The sequence below is a fragment of the Schistocerca nitens genome, chromosome 11 (assembly GCF_023898315.1).
Source record: "Schistocerca nitens isolate TAMUIC-IGC-003100 chromosome 11, iqSchNite1.1, whole genome shotgun sequence".
NCBI lineage: Eukaryota > Metazoa > Arthropoda > Insecta > Orthoptera > Acrididae > Schistocerca > Schistocerca nitens.
Window position 1 is genome coordinate 202,182,730 of NC_064624.1, and position 22,649 is coordinate 202,205,378.

At 42.2% G+C, this 22,649-nt stretch overlaps 1 protein-coding gene across 1 annotated transcript in view; it reads left to right on the plus strand.

The window, feature by feature from the left end:
* Positions 1-22,649, plus strand: part of LOC126212785 (uncharacterized) — a 126,356-nt gene that overhangs the window by 98,165 nt on the left and 5,542 nt on the right. Inside the window, exons 13-14 of the mRNA XM_049940188.1 lie at positions 2,599-2,667; positions 9,061-9,129. Of these exons, the coding sequence (XP_049796145.1) occupies positions 2,599-2,667; positions 9,061-9,129 (138 nt within the window). The remainder of the gene's footprint in view (positions 1-2,598; positions 2,668-9,060; positions 9,130-22,649) is intronic.

Here is a 22,649-nt window from a genome sequence, read left to right on the forward strand (position 1 = left end):
CGCTACGGTCGCAGGTTCGAATCCTGCCTCGCGCACGGATGTGTGTGATGTCCTTAGGTTAGTTAGGTTTAAGTAGTTCTAAGTTCTAGGGGACTGATGACCTCACATGTTAAGTCCCATAGTGCTCAGAGCCATTTGAACCATTTTTCAAAGCCCTGTCTCCATACACGTGAAGTATTTTTCTTCTTGTCGGTTTAGGGTTTCGTGTAGCTATTGGCTTGCTCATTGTAGCTGAAGCAGAGTCGGAACACTTCACGAGATCTGTCACCCCACATAAATCTGACGTATTTATCTTTTTCTTTCTTGACTTCTTCACATTCTGCAGCCATTATTGGAGCAAAAGGAGGTAACTTCTTTTTATATCACGAAAAAGCACATCCACTGCTTGCCTTGTAGAAACACATATTTCTTTGAACGAGTATAATGTGCGAAATACGCCTCGAAAGCTCGACGCGACTGTCGAGATTACAGTATATTTCATTTGTCACAAAATCATCTCGTCTTTTGTTTTCGTTCTCAGAGAGCGTGGTTGCCCTCTGACTGTTAATTCACCGCCGAGCCGTGACACCAAAACTTAAAAGGCCCCGCCCACAGCAGGTGAAGCCATTTACAATTTGCCACAGGGTGGTTACGTTTTCTCGTATTCCACACCTCCCTGCACACAGTGTATGTTCCACGAAGTACTCCCTACTTAATGTTATTCTGTCACGATCGTGTTTCCTCGCACTACACGAGGAACGTGGAATATCGTCTGCTTAAACAGCATGTAACACTTCCCACATAGTGTGACAGCGTTTTAAATTTGTATGTCCAATCATTTATGAACAAACAAAAATTATACGCAAATTTCAACATAAATCAATGCAATATTTTCAGCTCCCTAGTGACTACCAGTTGTTAACTTATAGGGTGGTTATAATCTAAATGTTGCTACTTGAGCCAGTCTAGATGGAAAACTATTTAGCACTTGGGTACCCAACTGCACAGCAGGGATGTTCAGAATGTGCGCTTGAGGATTTGTGTTGTTACTAGGCTAAGTGTCGTGACTTCCCGTTTGCCAGCGGTACGATTGAAACACGAGTGTCAGTGTGCCTTACAGGTCTGGACAAGTTGAGCAGAGTTTTAATCACAAAGCTGCTTTGCCGGCCGAAGTGGCCGTGCGGTTAAAGGCGCTGCAGTCTGGAACCGCAAGACCGCTACGGTCGCAGGTTCGAATCCTGCCTCGGGCATGGATGTTTGTGATGTCCGTAGGTTAGTTAGGTTTAACTAGTTCTAAGTTCTAGGGGACTAATGACCTCAGAAGTTGAGTCCCATAGTGCTCAGAGCCATTTGAACCATTTGAACAAAGCTGCTTTATCAAAACAGCTCTTCACGAGTATTGACGTGTGGAAAGGAATACGGAGAGGTCCACTTTCCACACTGGGGTGGAAGAATGTGACTCGAAACTTCGAATTGACTGGCAGTTTGTGAATTAACCCACCCCCCTGCCCCCGGAGAGACCGACGGCCAGTTACGCCCCAAATTGTCGAAGAAGTTACCGTCGCTGTGGCCGATAATTCTGGACGCACTGTGCGAACTCGACACAGTGCACGAGCTGTTACGACATTTGAACATTCTGTGGCCCACCGTTCAAAAAACTGCAAACAGTTGTGGAATGCTACCTCTAGTGCGGTTCGAGTCTGTCGCGGCTGCAGATAGGCGACACATTGAGTGACGTTTGTAAGCCGTAAGGAGTTGCCTCCGGGTGTGACGCAAACTTTCATCGGCACTGATATTTGCTCCTGTGATTTCACGACACTACTAGCAGTGGTTCTCTCGGGATGGGGTTTGTGGGAACAGAACAGACCGGCAGCACCGTGGGAACAGAGTCGGTCGTGGGATGTCGCTTAACCTGACGCGAAGTATACACTGCAGGAAACGAGTTAAATGGTTTGATGAAATCAATACCGTGCACATTAAATATTCTTGTTTCAGTTTAATATATGTAGGATTTAACCGCAATTGCAGTTCGGTAAAAAAAAAAGATACTTTATTGCAACATATTTAAAATTATTCAAGAGTGGGAAGCTTAACATTCATTTTACTTTTCTTTATAAGTTGATGGTTTGATGTATTGTTGATTTTAGTCATTCCCTTATTTGCATAAAGTGATGGATTTTATTATGTTGTATGCACCCTGTGGAACTGGTGATTTGTGAGTTAATCCGTACACCCATTTTTCCTACTTCTTGCATTTACTCACATCTTCTTGATGACAAAATGCTACACAATGAACAACTACTGTGATGTAATAACATCTTTCCCAAAAGCTCGTGACAAAAGAAGTAAACAGAGAGAGATATTTTACATACAAAGAAATTACAACACAAAGATTTCTGTACTGGGTGTTTATAACTGAACTTTCACTACTCGACAGACCCCCGTGAAAAACAAGTGACGAGAGGGTAACATTTGTTAACTGCAGACCGTGTTACAGGTAAGGAGGAAATCCGGGTCCGTCACAGATTTCCGATTGACATTTACGTCGTGTGGACCGGTTTCTTATGTGTCGGTTGCACTGTGTGTTGTGCCTGCACTTACTCATTTCCTCTCTTTCAGGTGGGAACTGACCGACTCACATCTCCGAAGCGGGAGATCGAGGCCGTATTTGTTGAAGAAGCAGCTCCGGTAAGTACAGATGTATCCTGTGGAAGCCATCATTTACAGCACAGTGGAAGGTGATTCGTACCAGCCGTGCTATTACGCTCAGAAATGTTGCGTAAGAAAAGTAACAGGTCCCCTGTGCATTCTGCTCCCACCTTCTTCGTAAGCATACCCTTGTAGATTAAAGATTATATTAGATTAGACTCAGTTTTGTTCCGTAGACCCAAAAGGGAGACGTTTCTTGTGGGTGTGGAACATGTGGGATGGTTAAAAAGTTTTTAGTTTAGTCTTAACTTAGTCCACCAATGCAACAATGACCTGAAAACTTGTCAGATAGTAAACTTAAAAATACTCACAACAAGTTACTTACAGTCCGTATTCTGCTTCCGAATCTTATCGACAGTAGTTTTGCTTTCGTAAAAAGTGGAAAGTCTAATGCTCTGTCTACCGTGTGGATTTTTAATGAAAATCAGACACAGTTGTGTCTTAACTGTAAATACCTCAAATCCCCCATTATGGAGTGAACATCTCGAGGGACTCTTGCAGGATGGTCAGTGGTGCTGCTTTTATTTTTTTGGTACAGATGAGAAAGGTAACACTTAGTTTGCGACTGCTATTTCCTTACTGATTTTTTTTTTCTACACTAAAATATTAATACAATATGCTGTTTAAATTTGTATTATCTGTTCAAATAAATGTGACTTGTACAGCTTTTCAAATTGAAATCTCAGTCATCTTCGTCCTCTGCATTGGTCTCTTCCTCATCTCTACCACCTAATATTGCACGGATGTTCCTAGAAATTGGTACATTTTTCTTAATTCGCAAGAAGAATATGGTACTGAAATTTAATGTTATATTTATATCTAAGAAGAAGATAATCAGTGACATTATAATTAACTGTAGTCCAAAATTCAGACTTACCAGGAAAACTTTAAAAAATGTGAAATTTGTGCAGCAGAAATTTCAGTGTGATGTTTTTAAGCTGTGGTACAGTTTAAGACAAGGAAACAATGCACCACAAGGGAATTATCCAAATGGATGGATATAGGCAGGTGCTATATACGTGTACAGTCAAACAAATAATTATAGTTGCAGAAAAATTGGACGTTTGGTCCACCTCTGGCTCTTGCGCAAGGAGTTATTCAGAGTTCTCGGACGTCCTGAAGGATATCGTGCCAAATTCTGTCCAGTTGGTGCATTAGATCGTCAAAATCCTGAGCTGGTTGGAGGGCCCTGAATATAATGCTCCAAACATAGCCAACTGGTGAGAAATCCGGTGACCTTGGTGTCCAGGTTAGGGTTCGGCAAGCACAAAGGCGAGCAGTAGAAACTTTCGCCACTTGCGGGCAGGTGTTATGTTGCTGAAATGTAAGCCCAGAATGACTTGCCACGAAGGGCAACAAAATGGGCCGTAGAATATTACTGACCTACTGCTGTGTTGTAAGGGTGCTGCAAATGACAACCAAAGGTGTCCTACTATGAAAAGAAACGTCATCCCAGATCATTACTTCCGGTTGTTGGGCCGTACGACGGGCGACAGTCAGGTCGGTAACCCAACGATGTCTGGGGTGTCTCCGAATATGTCGTCGGTCTAGAATCTCGTCGACTGGAGTAGAATAGTCTTGAGCAACGAGTCCCACTTCAAATTGAGCACCACTGACCGTCGAGAAAGTGCCTGCCCACACACGGTGAGAGTTTTTACTGCTTATCTTCCTGTTTGCCAAACCTTAACCTGGACAGCAAGGTGACCAGATATCTCTCAAGGAGAGAACGTTTGAAGCGCAGTGGGCCAGGTCATCGAGCCATCTCGGGAATTTGACGATCCGATGCACCGATTCGAATAATTCCTTTGTGGTACATCGTTTTTTATTATTTTTATTTATTTATTTATTTTTATTGAAACCACTGTTCTTATTAAAGTTAAACTCAGGATTACGTAGTTTCATATATCTCTGAACAATTTTATGAATATAATAGAGGGAAAGATTCCACGTGGGAAAAATATATTTAAAAACAAAGATGATGTAACTTACCAAACGAAAGCGTTGGTATGTTGACACACACACACACACACACACACACACAATTCAAGCTTTCGCAACCCACGGTTGCTTCATCAGGAAAGAGGGAAGGAGAGGGAAAGACGAAAGGATGTGGGTTTTAAGGGAGAGGGTAAGGAGTCATTCCAATCCCGGGAGCGAAAAGACTTACCTTAGGGGGAAAAAAGGACAGGTATACCCTCGCACACACACACACACACACACACACACACACACACACACACACACACACACATCCATCCGCACATACACAGACACAAGCAGACATTTGTAAAGGCAAAGAGTTTGGGCAGAGATGTCAGTCGGGCGGAAGTAAAGAGGCAAAGATGTTGTTGAAAGACAGGTGAGGTATGAGCGGCGGCAAATTGAAATTACCGGAGATTGAGGTCTGGCAGATAACGGGAATAGAGGATATATTGAAGAGCAAGTTCCCATCTCCGGAGTTCTGACAGGTTGGTGTTAGTGGGAAGTATCCAGATAACCCGGACGGTGTAACACTGTGCCAAGATGTGCTGGCCATGCACCGAGGCATGTTTAGCCACAGGGTGATCCTCATTACCGACAAACAGTCTGCCTGTGTCCATTCATGCGAATGGACAGTTTGTTGCCGGTCATTCCCACATAGAATGCGTCACAGTGTAGGCAGGTCAGTTGGTAGATCACGTGGGTGCTTTCACACGTGGCTCTGCCTTTGATCGTGTACACCTTCCAGGTTGCAGGACTGGAGTAGGTGGTGGTGGGAGGGTGCATGGGACAGGTTTTACACAGGGGGTGGTTACAAGGATAGGAGCCAGAGGGTAGGAAAGGTGGTTTGGGGATTTCATAGGGATGAACTAACAGGTTACGAAGGTTAGGTGGACGGCGGAAAGACACTCTTGGTGGAGTGGGGAGGATTTCGTGAAGGATGGATCTCATTTCAGGGCAGGATTTGAGGAAGTCGTATCCCTGCTGGAGAGCCACATTCAGAGTCTGGTCCAGTCCCGGAAAGTATCCTGTCACAAGTGGGGCACTTTTGTGGTTCTTCTGTGGGAGGTTCTGGGTTTGAGGGGATGAGGAAGTGGCTCTGGTTATTTGCTTCTGTACCAGGTCGGGAGGGTAGTTGTTTTCAGGTTGTCAGTGTAATGGTTCAGGGATTCGAGATTGGGGCAGATTCGTTTGCCAGGAAAACCTAGGCTGTAGGGAAGGGACCGTTTTAGTTTCACACGAGTTTAGTTATTGTGATATTTTGTGTGCTATCGAGCAACCTGCAAGTCGACACATACTGGGGTCAGGGGGTTGGCGCACTGGGCCCGACAGAGATTTCGAGTGGAGGGAGCGGAGGGCAGTCCCACACTGTATGGCTCTCGGTGATGTTCTGCCCCAAACGTGAGCAGCCGGGCACACTTGTTTCCACACACCTCATATAATGGAGCCACAGTAATTGTTTCACTCCATGCTAATTGCCAGCTTTTAGAATCCGTTTTCCGTATTGCATCGAGCGAGGTAGATTGGGGGTCAACGTCTAGGACGACGTCCGGCCTTATCTAGATTTTCTACAGTTTCCCTATACTGACTGGACGAGATACCGGCATAATCCTACAAAAATTATGCATTTGATTTCCTGTGACGTTTTTATCGTGCGCCTCATCTGTAATGTTCTTTTTACTGGTGGGGGTGTTAAGCACTGATCTGTCTTCTCTTTTAATCTGGGTCAATCAGGCAGGAGGCCCGATAAAATGAAATACGTATTTAATTGTATCGACCAATATCAGTTTTTGGATTGTCGACTCGTTGCTGGAGATTTTGAGCATATTTAAATTGCAATGTTGTATTACGTTAATAGACTAGAGGTGAAAGATTAATCCTCTTTTCATTGCACAGTTTGAACATGATTTGTCGTTCGATTAATCCTGTTTTGTGTCGAAGAGTTTGTGATGTCTTCGTATCGAGTGACCGCTGCTGCTGCGAGGGAAATGTCACGTATCGGATATTCATTCTCGCACACGAGCAGACTTGACAGTGCAGATCTGTGTGTATAGTAAAGAAAATAAAATTGTAAGAGAAATTAAAACCTGAAAACTGTAATTCAACTATTTACTCTTCTTTTATTACTCGTCCATTTCCATTTGAATTATTAGCATATAGTTATTTTAATTATTATTATTAAATACATCCCAAACTTTGCACCACGAATAATCCGATGTAAATGAGACTCGTTATATACTGACATAGGTAAATATGTTAGTAAAACATACTAGTGTAATCGAGAAGTATTACGCCGACAGTAGGATACGAAAAGTAGCCGTGTAGTAAAGTCGGGTCGGTCGGTCGGTTTCGGGGAGGGGACCGAACACCGAGCTATTCGTTCCCGTCGGATTAGGGAAGGAAGTTGGGCGTGCCCTTTCAGAGGTACCGTCTCGGCATTTGTCTGAAGCGATTTAGGGAAATCGTGGAAAACCTAATTCGGGATGGCCGGATGTGGGTTTGAACCGTCATCCTCCCAAATGCGAGTCCAGTGTGCTAAGTGAAGATGTAGCAGCTGTTTTACAGTGGCAGCTTTCTTTCTGATTTAATTGATTAAGTGTAACTGGGACAAGCACAATAGAAATAAACAGTGGAGTGATAGTTTAACAAAGTACACAGATGAACGCGTTTCGTGTCCGTGAAGGTTCTCCTCCCCGATTAGACGTAGGGAGCGAGTGAGTGAATGAATAACTGGCAGACTGAGTTGGCTGTTCCCAGACGCTGGCACCGCTGCACCTTAGTGGGAGTGCACTGCTGATGCACTTCACTCAGCCTACTGCAGCTGATATTACTGTCACACCTGGCAGTATCTCACATCTTTCTGCACAGTGTATTGTCATTCCTACTTGTGCCTGCCTCAGTCTGGGTCACGTCATATTGAGCCCCTCTGATTACCTGACTGCGAAACTCGTTCCTCGTCAGCTGAGCTATCTGTTTCTCCCCTCCGACAGTTCCCTTTGTACTCCTCCGTTTGTTTTTTCTCTGTTCTCACTGTAGTACCGACTTACATCTGCCGTAAGTTCACGGCGTTTTGTACATTCCTGCTTTTTTACGAATTCGGTGAACATCTTTGGCTGCCTTTGAATGTGCCTTTATCTGCTTGTAGGTTTGTCTACTACAGTAATTTACCTCTTTCTTTCCCTATATAGCCAGTGACATCGTTAACGGACAGTATAATGATCTCAAATTTTGCAGGTGGCTTGTGATATTACTGACCTTAATATGCTGTAGAAACTCCTATTCCTTGCTCAGTTGAACACATTGGTGCTCGGAACAATTTTAAATAATGAAGATGGCACTTTGGATGTTTAAATTTTTGGTATTACACATTTATTTTCACAGTGACCACCTAGCTGCTACTGAGCTCCGTTACTTTCACAAAATATGTCAGCCACATACGTAGCGTCGCAAAGTCTTGCGTCAGTAGACGAGTGTCACTGAAAGTAGCTTTTGTGACGATTTGAGTGCGTGTGTTTGTATGTAAATATATCTAGTGGCGACTGACTGTGCTTGTTAATTACTGAATGTCTGTTGTGAACTGTAAGAACATTACTGAATGCGTGCTTAGCAGCAACTGAAAGTACTTTACAGTGGCTCAGAGGAGACTCATTGAATATTCACTATTAAAATGCTTAGTGTCTGTACAGATGTAACTCGATAAAGACTAAACGGAGACCGACAGGAGTGTAGTTTACAGAGCCGGTTTATACTTGAGTGTAATTTGTTTTACATAATATTGAAATATAGAAGAATTATATTTTTAATAATGACGTGTTGTCTGTCCCTTTGTTGCCTGTCAGTACTTCTAAATTCCACCCCTTTCTATCCTTGTTTATTCTGTTTACACACACACTCTTCACTTCGCTGGGCTGATGGTGCGTGCAAGTATAAACACTGATTTCTAGATCTCCTTTGCTGTTCAAAGGCTACGTTTATATAATCTTTGGTGACAGCCGAAGGTTTTCTTTGGACAGACTGTATTTGCTTTTCCTTACTGTCATACAATTGTTAGGTAAGCAATTTTTTGTGTTTCCTAGCGTAGGTACGATGGTTAGGTCCTGTTTTATTGTCATGCACGCCTTTTTGCTAAATCTGTGATCTACACACACTCACCTGATTTAGGTAGACATTATGATTATATTACCCTATAACAAATGTAGCATTAAAACTCAGTTATTTAGGTTGGGGTGTGGTGTACCCAACATGTCAATTACTGTGGGCATCAAATTATGTTGAGCCAAATCTGGGTATCTGATATGCTGCACATTGTAGACAAAACATTTGAGTGTGGTCACGACACGATTTAAGTACGTATATGCAAAAACGAGAGCAACTCTGTTTACTCCTTTTCAGTTTCTGCACAAGTGTGAGCTGCCCGACAGCCTCGATACCGCGCGGGATCCCCTGAGCATCGAGGAAGAGGTGAGTGCATCTTCACTTGGCTATTTTTCTTGTGTTGCTGTGGTTAATTACGCTGCATTGTGTTCATTGTTCAGCAGTTGAGTACCGAATCTCAGCCGCACTTTTTTTCCGGTTTTTGTAATCCAAAGAACCGCCTGCGGCTTAGAATCGAGTGCAAAGTAAGTGACAGTTTTAAAAAATGTTGATAGGTGCCGTCACAACTAACTTCTGCCGTCAAATATATGTAGCGCTACACAGGCGTGCTTTGCAGGCACAACGATAAATACTGGCGCCAAAACCTCTGTGTCAGTAAATAAATTAAAAGAAAAGGTAGAAGAATGTAAACATTATGCCATGTATTCTTTCGTGTTTGCCACTATCTCATTTAAATCCTGTCTGCCTAATAAACTACGAAACTGAAGTGAGACAACAGCAAACACAGAAGAATATACATATAATGTCATGTTTGTATTCCTATTATTCTTATGCTGAATAGTGATACAGCCAGAAATGAAGCACGGCAACTGATTAGATTTTTTAAAATCTAAGATGACTGTAATTTCTGTGCAGAATGTAATGTACTTTCAAACCAGACGAAGCACGTGAAAAAGGAAGGGTACCCGTACAAATAAGGACGGAGCGTGTGACACGTAGCAGTGGCTACTTGGTAAAGCTTAACGTTTAAGCTTACGACTCAAACCAAACTACTGTGGCTGTATCTTTATCCGTTCGACCTAAATCGTGTCTCATGTTACAATGGACCAACTTTGTTTCAATTTGAAGGTGCGGCCTAAAACTTTTCTCTCCCATTGAATTTCGAGTCTCAAATTTCAGGTGTGGCTTAGATTCGGTAAAAATTTTTTTCCTCGATTTCAAGTCTCATTTTTCAGGTGCGACTTAGATTCGAGTAAATAAGGTAGTTGAAGATGGGATTGAATTGAAGGCAGGTAGAAACTGTGTGATCGAGCAGGCTTTCGCCCCAGAGTGTACCTTTCACATGCTGTGACTCTTTAGTAGTAGTGTCCCGTTCTGTAAAACTGATAACAGGTACTGAACAAACTTAAAAAAGTTCTGCAGCCACAAAATAGTAACTGTATATGTCAGATCTGGAAGAGAGTAATCGTAGCGGTGTCGCTGTCTCGGTTCGGTGGCGTTATTACGGTTGTTGCTAATTGAAAGAACCTTAAACAAAGAAGGCTATTTGTGATGTATTATTATATTGTGCAGCCAATGTTTTAATATCTATGAAACTTACGTGCTGAAACTCATACAAACTTAATGATTAGGTTCAGTCTTTGGGTTATGAAATAAGATTTCAAGTGGAAACTCTTCTCCATTCAGAATGATGTAAAGACAGTTGAGCTGAACTTATACCAGACACAGAGTGGCCAATCTACTCATAGAGACTGAGCTACAAGATTAGTCTGTGCTGTGGCAAACTACTACTTATAGATGAGGTACAGCTGTGGTCCACTACAATATGAGACACACCTTACGTGCAGTAGCCTATGAATTTCTCTTTGACTTCTTGTAATTTCACTGTAAAGTCATCTATATTACAGTACCAAAAGTTAACCCCGACCTAGTCATTACCGTACTGTAGAAACTTTAACAAACAAAATCTAGTCTGCATGCCAGGATTCTTTATAGCCCCGCCATTTATTTATGATCGGAAATTATCATTTTTCCTGTTCGTAGAGAAGTGAAAGTGTATTGTGAGTACTAGACAGTTTTCTGGTATAAATGACAGACGCAGGCTCAGAATTGACGAAGAGACTCGATAACGGGCATTACAGGTGACGAGCGTTACCGTATCGTGTGTTTCCGTGTCGTGTTAAGTTTTGAGCCGTACGTTTTTGTGCAGGCCGAACCACAACTCCACTTACAAAATTTCAGAGCTCCCTTAGGAATTTTTCTGAGAATTTTTGTATAAAGGGCACACGGCTTGTTACAGAGCCCGAAATGGCTCAGCACAGAAATATGAATATATTTAGTGTAGTGAAAGTGCTATGTGCAAAAACCTCAATACATGCACACGGAAGAAGAAGAACAGTGCAGTAAATAACAAAAAACCTGACCACTGAGCATAGTTTAGAATAAAGAGAAATTCGTCTGGTCCTAATAGGACTTTCGTTACAGTTGCTAAAGACTGTAATTAACCTATACAATTTATAGTTGCATATTGTTTGATTTGTTACTCCCATTTATGTTTGCACCTGTATTGTACTTAAGATATCGGCACAACTGTGCAAATGTAGAGGGTACGCCCTTTGGGAAAAGTTTGGTTCACAACGAGACACGTCCACTCGTAGTAACTGCCGTTGGCATTGCTTGCATTCCGTCCTGCTCAGTTCTGCCTCGGGATTGCATTTCCGGCACTGTCAGTCGTACGATAGCGGCGATACGTGGCAGCATCGATAGTTTTACCGATACCCACCTCGTGACGGGGGTCGTCGAATACTGTGGAAGAGCGGCAGGACTGCACTGTTATTAGCTGTTCCCACAGTGATTGCAATGATGTCACAACACTTTCGTATCTGTGTGTGTTTGCGTTGTATGTTTTTGTGATTGCGTGCTATAGGCTTTTTCATTCTTGTGGAAATACTTTCACAGAAACATAAGTAAATCGAGTAAGAAAGAGAATAAATCAAAGTTACATTATTACGAGGATCCGGAAAAGTTCACATTTTGTGATAAATGTGAATGTAGATGCAAGTTCTGCCTCAAAATGCAAAACTGCAAAATTTGCCTAGTAAGACGCTATTTCGTAGTGAATTGTACGCGGGTGAACTACTTTATGGCTCGAAATAGCTTATTTTCTGTACATAAATATTGAAAATGTAACCAGTTTTCCAGTTACTGGAAAATTTGGGAAGATGATGGGCATAAGAACAGTTTGGAAAATAAAAAGTGCACAAACATAATGACGCATCAGTGTGCTCGATGCTCTGGTGCGGCACCAATTGTGAGAGGTCGAATGTTTGTCAAAGTTCAGAAGCTGACATAAGGCTCTCACTTAATGTGCCAATTTTAGGTGGCAGGTCTTTCGAACTGCAGTCACCTCAAGTAATGCTAGAGGTCGGGTCCGAACTGCCCCGTTACGGTACTCATCTCGCCGAGAAATTTCGCGGTAGCCGTTCCCTCGTTGTTTTCTTATTTTGAAATAAGTGCATTTAATTTATAAAGCTCCGAACACCAAAAGAGATTTGTGATCCCTGTGCCAATGTGTCAGTTCTGCTTTTGTAGAACATCGGTGCAGGATGACTGCCCCGTGACAGGGAGCCGGGACTTGCCTCCGCACACAACTCCTCTCGCCGCTGGCGGTCACAATTCTAGTTCGTCTACGCTCGTGCTGTGTGTTAGCCCGTAGTGTCCACACGCTACAGTATAACGATTGGGAAAGAAACCCCGTCATGTATTTCAGCTGTGCTACAATTCCTCCCTTAACATTTGAATAGAGTTATTTTCTGTTCCGAGTGGCTCGTCGGTTTTGTCTGCAGCAGTGTCAAGTGTGGGTCGTGTGACTATAACACTTCACAAAATGTCGACCTTAATATTCTGCAGATGTTTTAATTATTGAATTGGCCGGTAAAAGAAAAATAATGTTACAAACTCATTAGTTAAGAGAACAACTCTGTTAACTGGTGGGAAAATGCTGCTGCTCCGTAACACATTCAGTCATTTGTTGAAAGTATGAATACAGCCAAAAGAAGAAAACAAAACCTGATGAAATTTCGGCAAAAGCATATGTTCAATAATAATAATAATAATAATAATAATAATAATAATAATACATGGATGATCTAAAACTACTGGCAGCAACAAATCAACAACTCAACTAATTACTAAAGATAACAGAAGTATTCAGCAGTGATATAAATATGGCTTTTGGAACAGAAAAATGTAAGAAAAATAGCATAGTCAAGGGAAAACACACTAAACAAGAAGATTACATATTGGATAACCACAGCGACTGCATAGAAGCAATGGAAAAAACAGATGCCTATAAATATCTAGGATACAAACAAAAATAGGAATAGATAATACAAATATTAAAGAAGAACTAAAAGAAAAATATAGACAAAGACTAACAAAAATACTGAAAACAGAATTGACAGCAAGAAACAAGACAAAAGCTATAAATACTTATGCTATACCAATATTGACCTACTCATTTGGAGTAGTGAAATGGAGTAACACAGACCTAGAAGCACTCAATACACTTACACGATCACAATGCCACAAATATAGAATACATCACATACATTCAGCAACTGAAAGATTCACATTAAGCAGAAAGTAAGGAGGAAGGGGATTTATCGACATAAAAAACCTACATTATGGACAAGTAGAAAATTTAAGAAAATTCTTTGTAGAACAAGCAGAAACTAGCAAAATACACAAAGCAATCACTCATATAAATACATCAGCTACACCATTGCAATTTCATAACCACTTCTACAACCCTTTAGATCACATAACATCAACAGATACGAAGAAAGTAAATTGGAAAAAGAAAACACTACACGGCAAGCACCCGTATCATCTAACACAGCCACACATCGATCAAGACGCATCCGACACGTGGCTAAGAAAAGGCAATATATACAGTGAGACGGAAGGATTCATGATTGCAATACAGGATCAAACAATAAACACCAGATATTACAGCAAGCATATTATTAAAGATCCCAATACCGCAACAGATAAATGCAGACTTTGCAAACAACAAATAGAAACAGTAGATCACATCACAAGCGGATGTACAATACTAGCAAATACAGAATACCCCAGAAGACATGACAATGTAGCAAAAATAATACATCAACAGCTTGCCTTACAACATAAACTTATAAAACAACAGGTTCCCACATACAAGTATGTATCACAAAATGTACTGGAGAATGGTGAATACAAATTATACTGGAACAGATCCATTATAACAGATAAAACAACACCACATAACAAACCTGACATCATACTCACCAATAAAAAGAAGAAATTAACACAACTAATCGAAATATCCATACCCAATACAACAAATATACAAAAGAAAACAGGAGAAAAAATTGAAAAATACATCCAACTGGCTGAGGAAGTCAAAGACATGTGGCATCAGGATAAAGTTGACATTATACCAATTATACTATCAACTACAGGAGTCATACCACACAATATCCACCAGTACATCAATGCAATACAGCTACATCCAAACGTATATATACAACTACAGAAATCTGTAATTATTGATACTTGTTCAATTACCCGAAAGTTCCTAAATGCAATGTAACACATACCGTACAGTTAAAAGGAAGTCACGCTTGATCAAGGTCCGCATCAGTTTCCATTCTTAACCAGACATAACGTCTGAGACTGGAAAGAGAAGTAATAATAATTATTATTAATAATAATAATAATAAATAAATAAATAAATAAATAATAAATAATAATAAATAAGTAAATAAATAAATAATAGATGCAAATTTTACCAAAAATAGATTCTACATTTTCCAGTCCCTAATTATTACTCTGTAACAAGCCACTGGAGATGAAAATACTCAGAAGATATCTCTAAATAACCTTAAAAATTTTGTCAGTGGGGTTTAGGTGGAACCTAGATCATCAGTTATAATTAGTTGCAGATCCTGTGTTGCCTATGCTAGATAATTGTAGAACAGCCTTTTGTGTGACTTCTCCTTTCTTTCTTTCTTTCTTTCTTCTCCCCACCCTCCCCAGTCCCCCCTCCCTCATGGGGTTATTTTGTAGGTTATTTTGAATGCCAAAATAGACTCATAAAATGGATGCTATTATTAATGCTTTCTATATAGTTTGAGGCATTGTTGGACATTTGAAATATTAAACTCCCACGCGGAACGTGTCTGCTTATCGATAGCCAATTTGCAAGTAAATAGTTTGGAACTATAGCAAACAAGAAACAGTATTATTTACTACTTTAAAAATAGGCAACTTTGAGCACCCATCACTGTTTGTAATCAGTTATTTGGCATATTTACTTGTACTGAGACACCGACTCCTGACGTACAGAATTTTATTTCGGCTTCAGTGTTTAAGAAATAGGATAAAGTGGCAGTTGTTTTAGGAAGCAATGATATTTATTTAAAGGAAAATTGTAGGAGGGATGATTTAATTCAAATATTATGGGGAAGTTAAACTCGGAAGGAGAGCAAGAGAAAAATGATCGTCAGTGTGCCTCTGTACGAGCCCTAATTTCTGTTACCTTATCTCCGTGATCGTTACACAGAATGTATGTCAGTGGCAGTAAAATCGTTCTGCAGTCAGCTGCAAATGCCCGTTCTCTAAATTTTGCCACTAGTGTTCCTTGAAAAGAACATTACTTTCCCTCCAGGGATTTCCACTCCAGTTCCCGAACGATCTCCATAATATTTGCATGTCGATTGAACGAAGTGATAACAAACGTAGCATCCTGCCTCTGAATTGCTTCAATATTTCCCTTTAATACGACCTGGTGGGGACCCCAAACACTCCAGCAGTTCTCAAAAATGGTTTGTACTAGTGTCCTATACACTGTCTCCTTGACGGGTGGACCACACTTTCCTAAAATTATCCCAATAAGCTAAAGTCAACCATTCATCCTCTACTACCATCCTTATTTGCTTGTTCCTTTTCATTGTGTTCTGTAAGGTTACAACTAAATATATAACCGACGTGCTGTGTTTTAACATTACGAGATTCTTTTTTCTATTCGTCTGCATTTACTTACATTTTTCTACATTTAAAGCGAGCTGCCGTTCATTACGTAACTAGAAATTTTTCCAAGGTCATCTTGTATTCTGGTACAGTTCCTCACTGAAGATACCGTCCCATATACCACAGCATCGACAGGAAACAGCTGCAGATTTGCAGCTCACCCTGTCCATCAGATCACTTGAGTAAAATCGAACAGTGGAAAATCCAGTACAGGCTGACAGTCGGTCTGTCGATTTGGGGAGGCGACCGAACAGTGAGGCTGTCGGTCCTATCAGATTAGGGAGCGATACGGGGGAAGTCGGCCGTGCCCCTTCACAAGAACCGCCCCGACATTTACGTGAAGTGACGTAGGGAAATCACGAAAAACCGAGAGGACGACGACCGGACGCGGGTCCGAACAGTCGTCCTGCTGGAGGTGAGTCCGGTATGCGGACCACTGTGCTACCTCAGTCACTGTGAAATAGTGACGGTACTATGAAAAGGATAGATTGCTACTTGCCGTATACAGGGTGTTACGAAAAGTTACGGCCGAACTTTCAGGAAACATTCCTCACACACAAATAAAGAAAAGATGTTATACTGGGGAAGACCTAGAACGACGAGGACACCTGCAGTGGACGAGGCAATTCTTTGTGCAGTTGACGATAACCCTAATGTCAGCGTCGGAGAAGTTGCTGCTGTACAAGGTAACGTTGACCACGTCACTGTATGGAGAGTGCTATGGGAGAACCAGTTGTTTCCGTACCGTCTACAGGGTGTGCAGGCACTATCAGCAGCCGATTGGCCTCCACGGGTACACTTCTGCGAATGGTTCATCCGACAATGTGTCAATCCTCATTTCAGTGCAAATGTTCTCTTTACGGATGAGGCTGCATTCCAACGTGATCAAAATGTAAATTTTCACAATCAACATGTGTAGGCTGACGAGAATCCGCACGTAATTGTGCAATCACGTCATCGACACAGATTTTCTGTGAACGTTTGGGCAGGTATTGTTGGTGATGTCTCGATTGGGCCCCACGTTCTTCCACCTACGCACAATGGAGCACGTTATCACGATTTCATACGGGATACTCTACCTGTGCTGCTAGAACATGTGCCTTTACAAGTACGACACAACATGTGGTTCGTGCACGATGGAGCTCCTGCACATTTCAGTCCAAGTGTTCGTACGCTTCTCAACAACAGATTCGGTGACCGACGGATTGATAGAGGCGGACCAATTCCGTGGCCTCCATGCTCTCCTGACCTCAACCCTCTCGACTTTCATTTATGGGGGCATTTGAAAGCTCTCGTCTTCGCAACCCCGTTACCAAATGTAGAGACTCTTCGTGCTCGTATTGTGGACGGCTGTGATACAATACGCCATTCTCCAGGGCTGCATCAGCGCGCCAGGGATTCCGTGCGACGGAGGGTTGGATGCGTGTATCCTCGCTAACGGAGGACATTTTGAACATTTCCTGTAACAAAGTGTTTGCAGTCACACTGGTACGTTCTGTTGCTGTGTGTTTCCATTCCATGATTAATGTGATTTGAAGAGAAGTAATAAAATGAACCGTAACATGGAAAGTAAGCGTTTCCGGACACATGTCCACATAACATATTTTCTTTCTTTGTGTGTGAGGAATGTTTCCCGAAAGTTTGGCCGTACCTTTTTGTAACACCCTGTAGAGGAAATGTTGAGCTGGTGACAGGCACAACAAGAAGGCTGCTAAACGTGTGAGCTTTCATCAGACAGGCCCTCTTCTAAAGTAGAGAATGCACGCACATTCACGCCAGCACAGCCCACACACACGTTGACACTGTCTCTGGTTGCTGAGGCTTGCCTCAGTGGCCAGATCGTTTTAGTGATTGCGAGCAGTCCTATCACATTTCCCCGCACACTCGTGACTGTACCCTCGTCTCCTACAAACGCTCGCCGTCGAAGAAAAAGCTTTCGATTCTCTTACTAGAGAAGTCGTCGAGCCACTCGCGTATCTGGGAACCTGTTCCGTATGCCCTTACCTTTGTTAACGGACTGCAGTGGGCTGTGTCAGACACTTTCCAGAAATCTAGGAATATGGAATCAACCCTTATACCTGTGGTTCATAGGATATTGTGTGAGAAAAGGATAAAGTGAATTCCACGTGAGCAATGCCTTCTAAAGCTTTTGCACGTTGTGGAAGTTTATTATATTTGTGCAGAGAAAATGTTCGAGAATTCTGCGGCAAACCGGTGTCGGATATTGGTCGGTAATTTCGTGGGGCCGTTCTTTTACCCGTCTGATACACGGGAGTGATCTGCGCTTTTTTCCAGTCGCTCGGCACTTTTCACTATGCGAGAGATTCGCGATAAGTGCGAGTTAAGTAAGATGCCGATGCTGTAGTGTACCCCTCGTGAAACAGAATTGGAATGCCATCCAGACCTGGCAACTTATTTGCTTTCAACTCTTTCGGTTGCTTCTCTTCGCCAGGGATTTCTGTTACCGTATCCTCCACGCGGGAGTCTCTGCGAAAGTTGTAAGACGGTACGTTTGTACCGTTGTCCTGCACCGACGATTTCTTACAAACTTTCGCTTCTTTTTTACTATCTTCTACTGTCTCATCACCGTAATGGTCAACGAGCCACCGGATAGAAAACTTCAACCCACTTGGCGGTTTTACGTAGGACCAGAATCTTCTCGGGTTCTCGGCGAGATCTTTTTCTGAGGTATGACGGTGGCGGTCGTTGTACGCTTCGCACTTCCGTCTTTTTACTTACGTGCGAATTTCTACTAACTTTAGCCTGGCGTTATTTGCGTGTTCTTTTTTTGAACTGAGAGTGAAAGAGTGTATGCTTGCCCAGTATTTTCCAAATTTTGTTGTCAAACTGTAGTGGGTCCTTTCTGGCTTTAATCCACGTGCTTGGCACGCACTTCTCCAGAGCATGGATTTACAGTTTGTTTAAACTTTGCTCATAATTTGCGGTGCAGCACGTTACTTTTTACCAACCTGCCAGTGTCCAGCAATGTTCATTTGTCTAGCTGAAAGCTGTAGTAGAAATTACTAGACCACTACTGTCTGCTGGAGGTCGCAACATACATAGAATTATCTGGTAAACGGGATGTGGCCAGCTACTGAAATAAAAGTTTCAACTTGGAAATGTAAATTTTCAGATGTATTTTTACGATAAAGATCACAGTTAATACTGCCAAGTCCGTACTAAGTGGCTACACAATGTAAAGTTCACACGCGCACCACAATCACACACGTAACCAGTTTATGGTATTTACACCCGTTACTGAAGTTAATAGAGTTCACCGGATCGTTTAGTTACGAAAATCCTCGCTCAAATATTGTGCGCTCTGCTCTACACGTAACACCCGTTCCAGTCTTAGATCGCACAACACGCCACGCGGTTTTAACTGACAGTCAAAAGCAATAATTTTGATATTCCGTCGGAAATTCCACACGACTTCCACTATACCGTTCACTTAAATACACTTTGTACTACTTCGCGAACTCGTAATTAGCATTTTTCCGCGATTTTACAGTACTTTCATCGGAGCCGCTTTCAGCGAGATGTTACTAGTTCGAACCCTCAGCCCCGACCCGCCTAGTTCACACCAAAGGCTTCGTTCCCTGCATAGATTGCCGCGAGCCTGTATTTTTCTGATTGGCTGATATCACAAACAGCAAATCGGGTCGCAGTATTATTCCGCGCTAACCCGCGCTTCACTTCAATGACCCATCATAGTAAAACATTTCTTTCTATGGCAGTTGCTAAATAAATAAATAAATTTAGAAAAGTATCAAATATAAAATTACTCCTTCTGAAATTACCGATTAATTTGTGTTCTTCTCACGATTTATTAGTACCGTAAACAGACTGCACATTTAATTATAGTAAATCCCCTGTATAGTTTAACTGGTACTTCGTGAACAAACAATTTTCATTTACTTCTGTTCTTCTTCACTCGTACAACACTCACACTGCTAATTACTACACATATAAAACAATTATAATTATGCAAATACATTAAATATTAATCAAACATAACTTTACAATATTGTTTTGACTACGACTGCTAGCACTGTCTGTCAATTGCTGACCTCTGCAGCTTACTAGTACAACTACGTGCAGCTCTGTAACTCAGGTCCACGTCAACCGGTGACATCTGTCGACGACTTGATGCCTATAACGATATCGTCCTAACGAGTGACTGAGCGATGCGAAGGCGCTACGCCTCAAATTCCTGTACGTTCATCATACAGGAATTAAATGAGGACCGTTCATTTTCTAAGTGGAATGCTAAGTATTGTAATGCACAATACAAAAGAATGCTGAGAGGGTATTTGTCTATGGAGCCAAGTGGAACACTGCACAGAGTACAATAAGAAAGATGTAACAACTGGAGGTTATTAGCAGTGTTCTAGCCTGGTGTGGCGTGTCGTATCCATAGTGTAAACAGTAGTGAAGTCCAAACAGTGTAGTGTATCAAATCTCAGATTCGACCAGGTAGGACGGTAGTGAATAGCGAGGAGAAGAATTATTCCACAGATACTCTTACAATGTGCATTTATTGTAGCAGCATCACAGACAATAAAATATTAATAAATGAAATGATGATTGTCAGTCAGAGGTAGATACAGCCCAAAGTCCAAACAAAAATTGGTTTGCTAATCATTGTAGCACATTATACAATAGTTTTCAAGAAGGGTCGTTGAGCAGATGCGCAAAACTATAGACCTATATCTCTGACGTCGATCTGTTGCAGAATTTGAGAACATGTTTTTTGCTCGCGTATCATGTCGTTTTTGGAAACCCGGAATCTACTATGTAGGAATCAACATCGATTCCGGAAACAGCGATCGTGTGAGACCCAACTCGCTTTATTTGTTCACTAGACCCAGAAAATATTAGATACAGGCTCCCAGGTATATGCCATTTTCCTTGACTTCCGGAAGGTGTTCGATACAGTTCCGCACTGTCACCCAATAAACAAAGTAAGAGCCTACAGAATATCAGACCAGCTGTGTGGATGGATTGAAGAGTTTTTAGCAAACAGAACACAGCATGTTGTTATCAATGGAGAGACGTCTACAGACGTTAAAATAATCTCTGGCGTGCCACAGGGGAGTGTTATGGGACCATTGCTTTCCACACTATATATAAATGACCTAGTAGATAGTGTCAGAAGTTCCGTGTGGCTTTTCGCGGATGATGCTGTAGTATACAGAGAAGTTGCAGCATTAGAAAATTGCAGCGAAATGCAGGAAGATCTGTAGCGGATAGGCACTTGGTGCAGGGAGTGGCAACTGACCCTTAACACAGACAAATGTAATGTATTGCGAATACATAGAAAGAAGGATCCTTTATTGTATGATTATATGATAGCGGAACAAACACTGGTAGCAGTTACTTCTGTAAAATATCTGGAAGTATGCATGCAGAACAATTTGAAGTGGAATGATCATATAAAATTAATTGTTGGTAATGCAGGTGCCAGGTTGAGATTCATTGGGAGAGTCCTCAGAAAATGTAGTCCATCAACAAAGGAGGTGGCTTACAAAACATTCGTTCGACCTATACTTGAGTATTGCTCACCAGTGTGGGATCCGTACCAGGTCGGGTTGACGGAGGAGATAGAGAAGATCCAAAGAAGAGCGGCGCCTTTCGTCACAGGGTTATTTGGTAAGTGTGACAGCGTTATGGAGATGTTTAGCAAACTCGAGTGGCAGACTCTGCAAGAGAGGCGCTCTGCATCACGGTGTAGCTCGCTGTCCATGTTTTGAGAGGGTGCGTTTCTGGATGAGGTATCGAATATGTTGCTTCCCCCTACTTATACCTCCTGAGGAGATCACGAATGTAAAATTAGAGATATTCGAGCGCGCACGGAGGCTTTCCGGCAGTCATTCTTCCCGTGAACTGCAACTGGGACAGGAAAGGGAGGTAATGACAGTGGCATGTAAAGTGCCCTCCGCCACACACTGTTGGGTGGCTTGCGGATTATAAATGTAGATGTAGGTGTATATGTGCAATACCTGCCGGGTGGCATAACAGAGCTATGTGGTGCAGCGCATACCTGGTCGGAGCTCCGACAGACAGATCACCGGTGTCGGTGCGAGTAGCCCGGAGCAGAGCTGCGACTACGGCCGGGTACCGGAGGTCGGGAAATGGCTCGCGTATCTCGTGGCAGACAAATATCTGCAGGCTTTCGACAACCGCGTGACCTGCGCACGCGAGCTAGTGCCTGACGGCAGTGTGGTGCCGTTACTGTACGAGCTGCCCACAGACGGTGACAGTGGTTCTCGTTAGCACCCGGTAGCATTAATCCTGCGAACGTAATATTTGTAATTGGCACCGAACCCCGACACGCGATATACTGGCTTGGTGCAAAAACGGTCTCCGAAGGAGTCGTGACGCAGGCCGCGGGGCGGCAACTCGCGGGATGCGCGCGTTGTGTCGGAACGGTCGCGGTCCGACGCGCAGGGGCCCGGCTCTGTATATACTACACTGGCAGATGCTTGTCTGCACTTTGTAGCAAAAAATACTTTCCCAGCCTTCTCGATGGATTTATTAATTTGAGTAACCGTCGTCACTACAGTGACATTTTGATCACTAATCCCTATTTCTATACTGACACCTCCATTAATGTGTATGACATATCATCTCCTAAAATGCGCCTCGTATTTTGCAGGTACATTCAGTGATATATGCAGATATTGTCTGAAAAGTATTATGGGAGTAGAATTGGTACTAAAAAAGAATAATAAAATTAAAAAAATATGTCTGATGCCGCAGTTTTATTGCACGAACAGCAAAAATGTAGTAAGCGATAAACTTTTTTCTTT